The following is a 14,613-nucleotide window of genomic DNA, read 5'->3' as shown; positions in this document are numbered from 1 at the left end:
TGTATCTATACCTTCTAAAAGGTTCATTGTTCATTGATTTTATAAACACAAGTATTATCATAAAAAAAAAAAAGAATGAATAAATTGACGAAAAATTTTTTTAATTTATTTATTTACACATAAATCACACATAATTCACACGTAATTTTTAGTCTAATAACATCAAGATTGAATGTTTACTGAAAAAGTTGTGCTACCTTAATATGTCAATTTTAAAAAAAAATATAAAAAATATTTAAATTTGTTTTTCAATTTATTTCTTCACACATAAAAACACATAATTCACACAAAATTTTGAGCCCAATTGCATCGAGATCCGATGATTATTAAAAAGTTGTGCTAGCAATATGTCAATTTTTAAAAAAAATATAAAAAATATTTAAAAAAATTTTCTTTCAAATTTATTTCTTCACACATAAAAAACACATAATTCGCACAAAATTTCAAGCCCAATTGCATCGAGATCCGATGATTATTGAAAAAGTTGTGCTAGCTTAATATTTGAATTTTTAAAAAAAATTTGAAAAATAAAAAAAAAAATTTCTTTCAAATTTATTTCTTCACACATAAAAAACACATAATTCGCACAAAATTTTAAGCCCAATTGCATCGATATCCGATGATTATTAAAAAAGTTGTGCTAGCTTAATATGTCAATTTTTAAAAAAAATATAGAAAATATGTAAAAAATAAAAAAAAAATTTTCTTTCAAATTTATTTCTTCACACATAAAAAACACATAATTCGCACAAAATTTTAAGCCCAATTGCATCGAGATCCGATGATTATTGAGAAAGTTGTGCTAGCTTAATATTTGAATTTTTTAAAAAAATGTAAAAAATAAAAAAAAAATTTTCTTTCAAATTTATTTCTTCACACATAAAAAACACATAATTCGCACAAAATTTTAAGCCCAATTGCATCGAGATCCGATGATTATTGAAAAAGTTGTGCTAGCTTAATATTTGAATTTTAAAAAAAAATATAGAAAATATTTAAAAAAATTTTCTTTCAAATTTATTTCTTCACACATAAAAAACACATAATTCGCACAAAATTTTAAGCCCAATTGCATCGAGATCCGATGATTATTAAAAAAGTTGTGCTAGCTTAATATGTCAATTTTAAAAAAAAATATCAAAAATATCAAAAAAAATTTTGTTTACTCGCTTTTTTTTGTTGTTTTTTCGTTGCTAACGAAATAAATAAAAAAATAATAGAAAAAGGCAAACAGAAAGAAATTTGTATGAGAGTAAGTGAGAAAAAAACAATGACCAATCAAATGTCCGGAAGACCGATGATGTTTGTCCTTTTTATATTAGGATTTATTTATTTTTTTTTGTTACAACACTTTGTGTATAGTATTTTTATTTTTTTTTTGTTTCTGGCTGTTTGATAAGTGGCCAAAAAAACTCGATGGTTATACATTTCATCATTTTATTTTATTCTTATGTTAATTTTTTTATTTAACCCAGAATAAATAAACCGTTGGCTAGATAAACTCATTTTTTTTCTCAAAGAAAATCTTGATTTACATGAAAACACCAGAAAAAAAAAGATATTAAAAAAAAATAATAATAAAAAAAAAGAAATGTACCTTGATGGAGAACAGAAAATTGAGTAAGATAAACAGAGGGATCCTCGCTTCTTTGGAGTTTGATGAAAAACAAGAAAAAAAAAAAAATAAAAATAGGGATGAAAAATAAAAAACAAATAATAATAGTGGCGAACAAAGTTAGCGTAAAAGACAGTTTAATTTCTTTTTTTCTTTTTTGCAAAGTTTGATGAGGCATGTGAATAAAAAACAGAAAAAATAGTTTTTATAGTATATATTTTTTTGGAAAATAAAATAGAAATAAAATATATAATTTTTGTATTTATTTACAGTGGCTTTTTATAAAAAGACCAAAACAGTTTGCCATTTCATTTGGAAGATTTTTTTTTTTTCTTATACTTCTTTTCTTACTTCCTGTATATTTTTTATATATACTTCCGACGAAAAATCCACTGGCTCTTTCTTTCTGCACATTTGAACTTTTAAAACGTAAATATTCTTAAGAAGTTTACGAAGAGAAATCATGTTCGCGTCTTGTTAAAATTCACCCCTTCAGGGCACATTGAAAGATCAAATATATACCTATACATAGACTGAATAAAATGTATATATATATCTCCATTTAAAATGTTCTTTCGAAGAGATGGTGTACACTCAATAGACGTGAAAGTTTATTCGTACAACTGTGCCAGCTTGGACGTGATATTGTTAGAAAATATATAAAAAAAGGGCTGATAAAAGATATGGGGGGCTAAAAGAAAATCAGCAAGCCAAAAAAAAAAATATACATGAAGATATTTCAATATTCGATATTGCTTGGTAATATGCCCAATGGGTTTTTGTATCGATGGCTAAGCCGAAATGTTATACCTCTATCATTTTATTTTATTATCAAAAAATAAAATTAGAATTTTTAAATTTAAAATATAAATAAGAAATGCGAAATAAGTTTAATATTAAATGAGAATAGAAATTTTTACATACAAATTGTAAAAAAGAATATTTTCACTATTTTTCTTTTTTACTTTTTAAACTTTTTTTTTTTTTTTCTATGGATGGTGTACTTGTACGCGACAAGACTTTCATTTTGAAAAAAATATGAAATAGAAAAAAGTAAAACTTTAGCAACGTTCTCAGTTTCATGAAAGAAAATCATGGGCAATCTCGTATTATACTTGGTCTCTTCCTTTCACATTTACTTTTAGCAATTTTTGTTATATATATATTTTTTTTTTTTGTTATACTACTTTGAGTTTTATCGTTTTCATCGTGAACTTTTTTTTTTTTTTTTTTTCATATATGCACTCTGTTCCGTTTCCTATCTTTTCATCCTCACCTGACCGGACATTTTTGTCAAGTGCAACTGTGAAGGTATAAAAGAAAAGACTTTTCGATCGAGGTAGATGCCGTTATAAATTGGAAAGAAATTTCGTTCACTGTCTAGCTCGTGTACCTACTGTACGTGACTCAACTTAACTTTCAAACGACTACAATTTTTATGGTATAAAAATAGAAAAAAAATTCATATAAATGAAAAAAATGTAACTGTATATAGGAATTGTTCAATTTCTTTTTATAAAATGTCTTTGAAAATTTTTACGCGTCGTTTTTATGAGTGAAATAATAATTTGCTTTAATAAAATATAAATAACAACAATAAATATTAAATAATAAAATTTCAAGTAATTAATGCAATCGCTAAATTAAAAATTTTTTAAAAAATGCAAACCAAGGTTTTTTTTGTTAATAAAAAAAATGTAGAAATTAATAAAATAATAATTTAAAAATTGTCTGACTAAAGCTACTTTATACTACTTAAAAAAAATCTACTAAAAAGATTATTAAAAGAACAAAAGTTTAAAAAAAAATGAATTTTGATTTTGTATATTTATCAAGTAATAATTTTCAAGTAAAGTTATAGACAGACAAAATTTAACCACCAGTTGTCCCAAGTGTGTTCTTGCTGTTGTTTGAAATAGTGTATTTAATTCTCTTCAACAAAAACCTTGCAATATCTCAACGCACAGTATGGTGACAGTGGTCAGCCACCATCAAACAGTCTCTAACCAAGATTTACGCTTTGTGAAAATTAAATCCACTGGGATTAACCTTCCATTTAAAGTCTTGGCTTTATAACAATCACAAATTGTCTAAATTTGATATACAAGTTATTTGCCAATTTTCCACTAACCAAATAACATCTTCCCTTATTTTTTTTTTTTAACTTCAACCTCTCAATTTATGTTCCTTTACTTGTAACATTCTGAAAATTTATTGTACAATGATTTTCAAATAAATATATATATGTATTATATTTTTTACAAGCTTTTAAATGACATGGTTCAAAAAAAGAACAAAAAGAATCTTGATATTATTTTTTCTTTGGATTGTTATTTTTTTTTTCTTTTACTTTTTTTCATGTCTTTAGTTGTATCACCCTCATTTGCTCAGTAAATTGTCCTCCCCAACCATCATGATCTTTTTTTTTTTCCAAAATTTATATTTATTTTATTATTTTTTTTCCATGTCCCTTGATCTTGATTCTCGATGGGCTTCAAGATTTCAAAGATCCCTTTCATTAAATTCTACCAACTAGAGATTCAATTTTACCTTCAACGGATTGGTTTTCTCTGTTCTTTCTCTTTGCTATGTAACTGGATATTTTTGCCACTATCTCATATATACCAATGTATAAAGATAATGCTGATAAAGGTCGTCAGGATAAAGTGATACGACAATATTCCTATTTCATTTTACCACCCACTTTATCGGTCTTCCTGTATTCATCTCATTGCTTCTTATCGGAGATAATTATTTTCATGTATTTTCACTAAATCATTGTATTGATTTGTTCAAGCGAATAAAACGACTTATCATAAGGGCTTTTTTTTTTTTTATGTGATTGAACAATTTCCAAGATTTTCTTTTTCTTTTTCCGAACAATGTTTATTGAATTAATAAATTGATATTATATTTCTAGCCTTGCATTAAAATACGTGAGTAATATGCTTTTATTTTTAAATTATTTTTATAGCAAATTACTTGACTAATTGACTACTAATTGTGTTACTTTGTTGGGGATATATTTGATATATGTTATAGTTGAATGAACGACTTACCTTTGAGACATATTTTATTTCTTTTTAATATCAATGTTGTGTCATTATTTCTGGTGCCAAGTGGTGCTGTTACATTAATCCTCAAAGTAATTGGTATTTCAGCAGAAATAAGACCCGAACATGGTATTCTAATTCTGAATACCTCAAGTGTTGTTGGTACTTCACCCTTTGCTGAAACATTTACTCGTGGTCGTAATAATGCAACAGCTTCTGCGTTACCTCCTTGTAAACCCACAACGTCGTAGTCCAAATCCATCGAATATGATAACTAAAAAATAAAAAATATTAAATTTAAAATTAAAATTCATTTACTCTCATTAATTGTGTTGGTAAATTTTTTTTTTTTATCAGTACAAGAAGTTCATTTTTAAAAAAAAAAACAACTCAAATTTGTCAAATAAATTAACACAAATAAAATTTAAACCTGTAATTTTTTTATATATTTTTTTTTAATTTTTATATTGCACTTTTTATTGTACGTTTTTATTTTTTTTTTAATTTAACTTATTTTTTATTTTTAGAGACATTATAAAATATTATTCTGCAAAATAAAAATATAAAATATTTAACAAAAAAAAAACGTGACAGATCATTTATTCTATCACACTGTGGGACATAAAAAAATAGTAAAAAAAAATTTATATAAGAAATACATTTGCATAAAAAAAAAGAAAATAATATGAATGAATAAAAAAAATAATGTTTCAAAGGTTATATTGAAGTTGAAGGGGAAAATGGAATGAGTAATACATGCTTTTGGTTACGATATATAAAAATATTTTTTTTGCTAGAACAATGTGAAAAATACAATTTACCTGAAGTAAGAAAAGTATAGTTATGTCGTTTGAACTTTACGATATTGGTGTTATATATTTCAGGTATATTTTTGTATTTTTTTTTATTTTATATTTGCGATACACTATCAAGGCTTGTTTCACATCTACTTTTTCTATGAAAAACCCATTTTCATACAAGACAAAAGCCATACCAATTGAACCACAAAAATTGAAGATCAAAAAAAAGTATTTCAAAATAAAAAAAAACTGGGAATAAAATAAAAATCATGTATGGCAGTATAACATGCCACAATTTTTACGATGTGAAATAAATAATAGGCTTTCTGCATTCGTGTGTTTTAACATTAAAATAACGTATTATTTTATTTAAAATATTAAAAAACAAAAAAGAAAAATTAAACCCTAATGAGAACAAGAAAAAATAAAAAAAGTTTATAAACTAAAAACATTTAAATAACAGCAACAATTAAAATTTAAAAATGAATTTTAATAATGAAATTATAATTTCATTATTCAAAGTAAATATTTTAATAATATTTTAACATTCAATTTAAAGTTTTCATCATAAATATAATAATAATATAAAAAAAAAAAATTGTAGATTGAATTTAATGAAATTTAATCAATTTAACAATATTCAATTACCGGTGGTTTGATTAATTTATATTGTATATGTATGTGATTGTCAAATATTCGATTAACAAAATTTTCTCAATAATATATCTAAAATTTAAATAGTTAAATAAATGTTCGATCGATAAGTGTGTCGAGTGCGCCTTGAATTTATTATCAAATCCTTGGGTTACCACAATTCTGTGAAATTCACAAGCAAGCTAAAATATATTGCTTTTTTTATTTTTTCTATTTTAACATGCTGCAGTAGTAATCAAGATGATAATAAAATAAATAATCTTATTAATGTCTAGATACATATTAAAGCAGAAAAATTCAATTATTAAATTATAAAAAAAATGGCTATATAAAAAAATAAAAAAATAAAATACACTTTTGCGTGATTAGATGAGGAAATTATCGATTGATTGTGGTAAAGCACATAGCCATTTTATTTTTTTACATCAGCAAAAGAGTTTACTTAATATCCACTCTTAGTTTTTTTATTTTTATTGTATATAATAGCATAAAAATATTTACTCAACGAGCTTCAATTTATCCGAAAGACTCAGCTTCAACTTTTACTGGCAAAATCGACCTCTCGACCTTTTAACTGCACTCCACTTTTGGTTAACATCGTACAACCTTTTAACTTATCCTATCCCCACCAAAATCAAATCATCCCCTGCTCTTCATTATACTTTGTATAAATGCCCAATAAGGAAAGGGTTAACTTTTAAAACCCCCTGTGTGCCAACTTTTATTCACTGCACTTTTAAATATTATTATTATTATTATTATAATTATCGTACTTAGATATTTAATAATATTAAACTTGAGTTAATAATTAATACCTGTATTAATTAATTTAAATTTTTTGTTTTATGTCAAGTTGTTTGTTTTGTTTATTTTTAATTTATTTTTAGTTTATAAATTTCCCAGTAGGATAATGTTTTAATGTAATTTTAAAAAGTAATTTTAAAAATAAAATATAAAATAATAAACTGACCAATGAGATAAAATTTTATTCCAGTTAGACAGTGGTTGATGTTGTGCGGTTATAAGGGAATGGAAAATAAAAAAATTAAATACGTAAAAAATCTAGTTGACAAGGGCAAAAGGGTCTTTTAGTTTCTCCACAGTGTTTGACAAAAAAAAAAAAAAAATCAACTGAAAGTACGACGAGACGAGTATCCAATATATATACTGCACTGTATGCTATTGGCTTTTTCACTGATGTCTTTTTAGTTTATTTTTTTTAATTTTGTTTTTTCTTTTTCGGAATATTTTTCAAATGAAAGTTACGAGTTTACGCTTTGATTTGATTCACAGACAGGACCAACTTTTTCATGGGGTATCTTTTTTTTTTGCAGTGGTCTTCAATGTGGTAGATGGGATACAATATAGTTGAGGCATTTTCACCCCCTCATTTTCTTTTACTGCCCCTTGAAGGATATATTTCACGGTTAGACAGAAATTAAATCGAATCGTCTTTGACATAAACGAGCAAGAGATTGGAACGTTTGGAATTTTTATCAGAATGATTTTACAATAAAAAAAATAATAATAAAGTTTTTAAAAGATTTTTTTTTTTTTATGAATTATATTGAGTTTATAAAATAAGGGATGTTTTATTCGTTGATTGTGTCAAATTCCTGGGAGACATTTTCCCCAAAGTGGCAATTGTAACCTCAACTTGTAATAAACTTTTATTTATTTTTATTTTTTTAGATAAAAATATAAAAACTTACAGAGACATTTTAGCTTTTGATTGTATTAAAATTAAACAACTTTTATTATAAACAAATTAAATTAATTATTAAAAAATAAGCCAATAGCTTTTTAAATTTAATAAAAATTGATTTGAGTGATTTAAATATTTAATTGACTTATGATGTATTTAATTATTTAACGAACACGTTAAAATTATTATTTTTAATTTTTAATAAAGTTAATAATATTGATTAATTATTTTTTTTTAATTGCTTATTAAACATACAATAATTATCAGTATATATTTTAAATTTATTGAGCAATTAATAAACTACCAATTTTACAAATTTCTCATGTATGTAAATTTGCACATTAATATGGATTAAATAAACAAAAATTTATTTCAAAAAATATAACAATGTTTGTAGTTTGTGTAAAATATTATTTCATATCAAATAACAAAGTTATTATAAATTATGTATTTTTTAATCTAAATCTTGCTCTCGAAATATTTTCATATACATTATTTCAAATTTACACACCCTCATACAGGATCAAATGTAAATATTTTTTTTAATACTAAAAATAAATGATATTTTTGTTGTAAAAAAAAAAAACAAAATCACAGAGTATATTTTTATATGAGTGTTTAAATGAAAATGATATTATACAGTTGTAGTTTTATTTTATCCTCACTTGAGATGTAAAAAAAAATCTCAAGTGTGGATGAATTGTCGGGGCTTATTTTAATGAGCACGTTTTAACAATTTTAATATTAGCATGGTTGTACTTGTGAAATACATAAGGGTTGTTTTTACCCTTATATTTGTATGTCACACATTTGGTGACAGTTGTCGTGAGAAAAAAAAATAAATAAATAGAAATAACTAAAAATCTAAACTGAAAATTTGAATAAATCAATTAATAGTTTACTTCATATTAAAAAAAAAATAAATAATAATATAATATTTGGAAAATTATATTTAAAAATAAAGACAAATGTTTTTTTAATTATTTAAAAAATATAAATATATGTAGACTGTCATTGAACACGTGAGTCTCAATAATACAAACGTGTTGAAAAAATTCTACGTGATAATAATTCAAAAAACAATTTCAATATTAAATAATTATTATTGGTTGAATAAATAGTCATATTATTTGTATTAAATTAATCAAATTATTAAATATTATTATCATTATTCTACTTTGTTATTAATAACAACAAAAAACTAGATAAAATTTATACAAAAATTTACCGTAAACCAATTGTTAATATTTTTTTATCTGTGTAGTTTTTTCAAATTGCCTCGTCTGTCTGACGCTACATTTACTTTCATCCCTAAGTATATAAATTTTTATTATTTTTATTTTTTCATTTTTATAAAGTCCAGGTCAACTATACATATACAATATTATTGCGTTGTGTCTATCTGTCCCCGAGCCAACAGACTTTGTGCAAAAAAAAGAGAAAAATAAAGTGAGATAGTAATGCCACACCCTTTTTGATTTTAATTTAAATACATACAAACAAAATTTACGCTTGCATATACACAACTGATTTTCAAGGCTTTGTTCAATCCATAAGCACTGAGTGTATTAATACGTGAATATTCAGCATATACTTCAATTATTATTCTCTCTCGTGCAAAATTTGTGATAAGCAATGAGCTTTTTTTTTTTTATTTACTTTTGAATTATCATTATTTATAAATTGAAAACTTTTTCTTTTTCAGCTATTTATTTATATTAATTTTATATTTATTCAATAATTTATTTATTTATATTTTAAATCTGACGAGAGCTTTTTTTTTTTTTGTATAAATTACTAACTCGGATGATTGTTGATTTAAAATTAAAATAATATACAATGTTAATTGATTTTTTTTCGGGTCAATTAGGGTTTATTTGTGTATTATATATTTTTTTCAAAATCGTTCGTGATTATTGTCTATTGTCTTTTCGAAAATCAATTAACCGCTGTCAACGGAAAACTTACTCTGTTTATTTTACTATTTTTTTTTTTTTTTTTGTTAAACTCTTATTGTCGATTCGTTGGGTTGATGTACTTTCACATGTTACTCGTCCATCAGCTACATTAATGGAAACCCCACATACAAAAAAAAAAAAAATATATATAAAAAAAAAGACTACCACAAAAAAAAAAAAATAGAAACATTCATTCATTCATTTATTCAGAAATTCCTGTAGGTTCGCCACAATAAAAAAACAAGCAAATAAATAAATAAAAAATTTAAATAATTTCATGTTTGTTTATTAAAGAATGAGCAGTTCATTTAATTGATAAAAAATGAACGGAAATTATTTTTTTATATTAAATATTTGTCCAATTTGTTTTGAAATAATAAAGGTGAAAAAAAAATTACTGAATCAACAAATTTTCGTTATTTCTACAAAGGGTATATAGGTGAACAAAAAAAAATATATACATAAAAAATTTAAGGGATAAAAGTATCAAAGTTTTGATAAAAAAATTGTTGAGTCACGTAAAGGGTTGCAAAAGTCCCGTAAAAGACGTCCAGAGACTTACGATCTCAACTATTCAATATCGGACATCGTAATCTTTTAATCCAGGTTTCTATATTTTATTGCTCAATCCAACAAGATATAAAGCTTATGAGAAACACGTAAAAGCAATTAATTACACGATATTTATAGCTACATGCATGACATGTTTATCCAAGTATATAACTATTAAATAAAATAATTAATTTCATCAATAAACAAATAAATATCAAACAAAGCAAGCTAAATTAAATCAAAAAAAAAAAATTAATTAAATACATTTTTATCTACAATATAATATTAATAATAAAATAATAATATATTTTATTATCTCTGAAAAGATAACAAACAAACAAATTAATTTCATGTTATTTTGTGCAAGCTACTCACAAAATATTTGTGTTAGCTTGAAAATACAAACAAATATAAACAAGGTGTGTGTTTATAGACAAAGGTAGAAATCTTGTTTCTCTCATTGAGACCACATAGCATAAAATAAGCTTGAGATAGAGGTTACTGTTTTGGGATCAAAGTCCAATGTACATTTGTATATGTTTGTTTATGTATATAGTTAAGTGGAAAACTTTTGTCACTAGACTGTGTAATTACACAATGGCCAAATGATTGGGTGTTGTATATATTGTTGTTTTGGGAAAATGGAAATTATAAACTCTCAAATATATTATATATATAAACTAATTTTATCATATAGATAACCAGGTGAATTGTTTTGTTACAATGCAAACACATGTGGTAGTTGTAACATTATGAATTCAACTGGCAAGTCAACTTGTTACTTGTGTTTTTTAGTATGATAATAAAATCCAAAATATAATGATAAAATTTTAGTAAATTTAAGATAATTTCAATGTAGATTTTGTGAGAGACTAAGAAGGGTTTGAAGTGTACATGTGGGTTGCTATGACGATCATACATTCCCTCTTGAATTACATGAAAATTATCAACGTACATTTCAAGATTTACTTGTATATCACATTCACTCCTGTTATCCTCAACATAATTTGAGCTCTTCATCATTTGCTATGATGGATATAAACTAAATAGCAATATACAGCATGATTTAAATTTGTGTATGTTGATATGTCTTTAATGAAGCTACAATTTATTTACAACTGACTGAGTTAGCAGTGATTTACAAGTAATTTAAACAACGTTTGATGTACAGTAAACTAACTTGTGTATATCATAATTAATAAATTATTGATAAAATTATCTAAAAATTGTTTACAAATATTTATAAATGTATAGAGCAATTTAATTTGATATTTGAATATATTTAAATTAATTTTAAATGGCTGTCATTGGGGTTTTTCTTTTAGCAAAATCAAAGTTTATGAGAAAGAAAATCTATATTATTATTGTTGTAGGGATGTGCATTCTTTTTTTTTTTTGGATTGAGTTTCATTTAGCTTTAGATCACCCTGAAAAATTATGTGTATAAAAATAAAATAAAAGTTTGGCATCGAACAAAAGACAAAGAATCGAAAAAAAAATAATAGAAAAATGCGAACAGAGCCAGAACGAGGAAAATAATTATCGCGGTTTTCACAGGGGATTGAAATTGTAATTGGAAACTACAAAGTCCTGGGATTACTTTCATGAAATCGGAAATTAAACGGTAGATTTAAAAAAAGAAAAATAAATTTTATTTTCTTTTTAAATGTCCGTTGATGTATACCAACTTGTAAAGTGAAAAAAATATTTAAAAAAAAAAAAAACAATTATAGTAAATGTAAAATGATAAATCAGTTGTTTAAAAATATTGTTAAACTTGTGGTTAATTATAAAACCGATAAATTCATCGTACGAGACATTAGAGAGACATCTTAAATCCTCTCTTTGATAAATGAGCTTGTCTGATCCTTCTTCGTCGTGTGAATTTTCTACTCAACAAAACTCCTACTCTAATATGAATTCACTATTTCAAAATTCAAAACGATATCTCAAACCAAGCAAAATATTCACTAATACATATATATATTCACCTGAAATATTCTTCAAGCATTTACGGGTGGTTAACCTATTCTCTTTTGCCTGAAAACCCAACGAGACGAGCGTATAATTAGATGCAGCAATGCGGCAACGCCTTCAAGAGGATCATTCACTTTTTTTATTTTTTCACCTCTTCTTTATACAAGTCACTAATACATCACTTAAATAAAAAAAAAAAAACAATTATCCTAATGATATAATTATTTAAATATTATTATTAAAAATAATAAAAATAAAATAGAAAATTAAATTTAAAAAATTCATTAACAAAACAAGTTTTTAAGTTAAAAAAATAAATAAATCAAAAATTTTTAAGTATAAATTAAAAATAAATAAATAAAATATATGGCATAAAATTAATTTTTATATTATTTTTATTTAATTAACTATTTAATAGTTGATTGAAAAAAAAATATTCATAATTTGATATCTTGATTTTTGAATTTTTATTTATTAATTTATACTTGATGTTAAAAAAAAAAATATTATAAAAGCACCTATCATTTATTGAACGTCGACTTTCATGAAAAATAAAAGTCGATTATTATTTATTTATTTATTCCCAAGAGGGTGAGTGTATATACCAAAGTGAGTCGATGAACTTGGCTCGTAAGTGCGTGGTAGCGTTTTGCGCGAATATTATTCCCTTGTGGGACATGTAAAGAAAAAAAAAAGAAAATGATGATGATTGACTCTATAATAATTATTTTTATTATTATTCTACTGTACTTTTTATCAAGAGTGTTGGAAGGTGAAAGTTGAATGATAGCTGTACATGTCGATTTATTGATGAATAAAAAAGAAGACAAAAAAAAAAAAGCTGTATAAAAGTAAAAATAAGATTCATCAGGTGATGTAGACAGTCTAATAGAAAAATGCCAAAGTAACATCCCTTTTGTATTCATGGTGTGTTATATATATAGATTGAAATACCTTGTACTTTGCTGGTAATGTATATATACGTGAGTTGGCAAACTATCAGCAAAGCTATCGCGACGACAAATTTCCTCATCTAACTTTGCGTGGCAAGATGAGATGATCGCTCAATGCCACCTCCATCAAAAAGACCGTTCTTTGAAAACGTACCATCCCAAGTGATATTCTACCTTTTTAGTTTCATAACTCAACCCTAAGCTTATCCACTACCCTCAAGCTAAATAATATATTAATTTTTAAAATTAAAAATAAACGAGATATAATTTTTATTTTATTTTACATCCAGGTGTTTTTATATTTATATTCGAAGGGTTTTTTTATCGCCTGATTTTGTGACACAATTATGGTCATTGTCAAGTCATAAATATTGTCACTACACATGAGTGCACATGACGACAACAGCTATAAACAAAAATATATAAAATTAGAAAAAAAAAAAGTGACACCATGACCATACAACAACCCCTCGGTTTTATTAAAAAATAAATATATTTTTTTTTTTTTTTTGGATAAACAAAATTGAGGACAACTGATTGCTGATATTAAATTCAAAAATAAATAATAATCATAATAAAATAATAATCAATAAAAATGAATACACACAAGTGACATTTGATATGTCAAATAATTTTTTTTTTTTTCTCCCCTATGTCATTGTATTTTTTATTTTAACACTCGATATGGTGGTGGAGGGATTGGTAAAGAAACGGCTGTTCTGATGGAAAAGGCGTGTGATAAAAAGAAAAAAAAAATGAAATATACAGCAGAGGGTCTTTGGTTGAAAAGTGAAACGAGCAAATAAACGTGAAAATGCCACTGCTTGTTCTTCCTCAAAGACAAAATGAAATGAAAAATATTTGCAACTTGGGGTAAATTGAAAATATTTTAGTATGACAGATTTTTGTCTTGATTTTTTCTATTTTTTTTTAATTGTATAGTTTTGAAAGTATATCAACATTTATTATTTTTATTGTTTTTTGATATTTAAGATATTTATCTAGACTTTTGTATAACATGGTTTTGGAAAATGACTAACTGTACTTTATGATGCATCAGTGTTTTCATCAGCAAGTGACACTTGTGTATAAAAAAAAAAACAAGATGTTATTTTTTTAGTCGATCAGGAATATTGTTATAAGAATGACAAAGTGCATCTACGATACCTGGTGACAAAATCACCTCAAACAAGTATCCATATTTATCTAAATTTTTCGAAAACGATATTCATCCTTCATAGACGACATGTGAATTTCAAATAAAACATTAGAATTGGAATTTAAATAAGCCTGTGTTACATAAAGAAAGAATATATATATTATGATTACACAAAAAATAAAAAATA

At 24.5% G+C, this 14,613-nt stretch overlaps 1 protein-coding gene and 1 long non-coding RNA gene across 4 annotated transcripts in view; one reads left to right on the top strand and one right to left on the bottom strand.

The window, feature by feature from the left end:
- The window catches only part of LOC122855322 (tyrosine-protein kinase Drl), a 53,968-nt gene that overhangs the window by 9,862 nt on the left and 29,493 nt on the right, over window positions 1–14,613 (bottom strand). For all 3 annotated transcript variants that reach the window (XM_044156608.1, XM_044156606.1, XM_044156607.1), the window contains one exon: window positions 4,675–4,942. In XM_044156608.1, coding sequence (XP_044012543.1) covers window positions 4,675–4,942 — 268 coding nt within the window. The remainder of the gene's footprint in view (window positions 1–4,674; window positions 4,943–14,613) is intronic.
- Window positions 1–14,613, top strand: part of LOC122855330 — a 35,447-nt gene that overhangs the window by 8,915 nt on the left and 11,919 nt on the right. The gene's annotated exons all lie outside the window — the stretch shown is intronic.

Source organism: Aphidius gifuensis, linkage group LG4 (genome assembly GCF_014905175.1).
Source record: "Aphidius gifuensis isolate YNYX2018 linkage group LG4, ASM1490517v1, whole genome shotgun sequence".
Lineage (NCBI taxonomy): Eukaryota > Metazoa > Arthropoda > Insecta > Hymenoptera > Braconidae > Aphidius > Aphidius gifuensis.
Note: the sequence above shows the minus strand (reverse complement) of the source record. Positions and strands in the feature narration are given on the sequence as shown.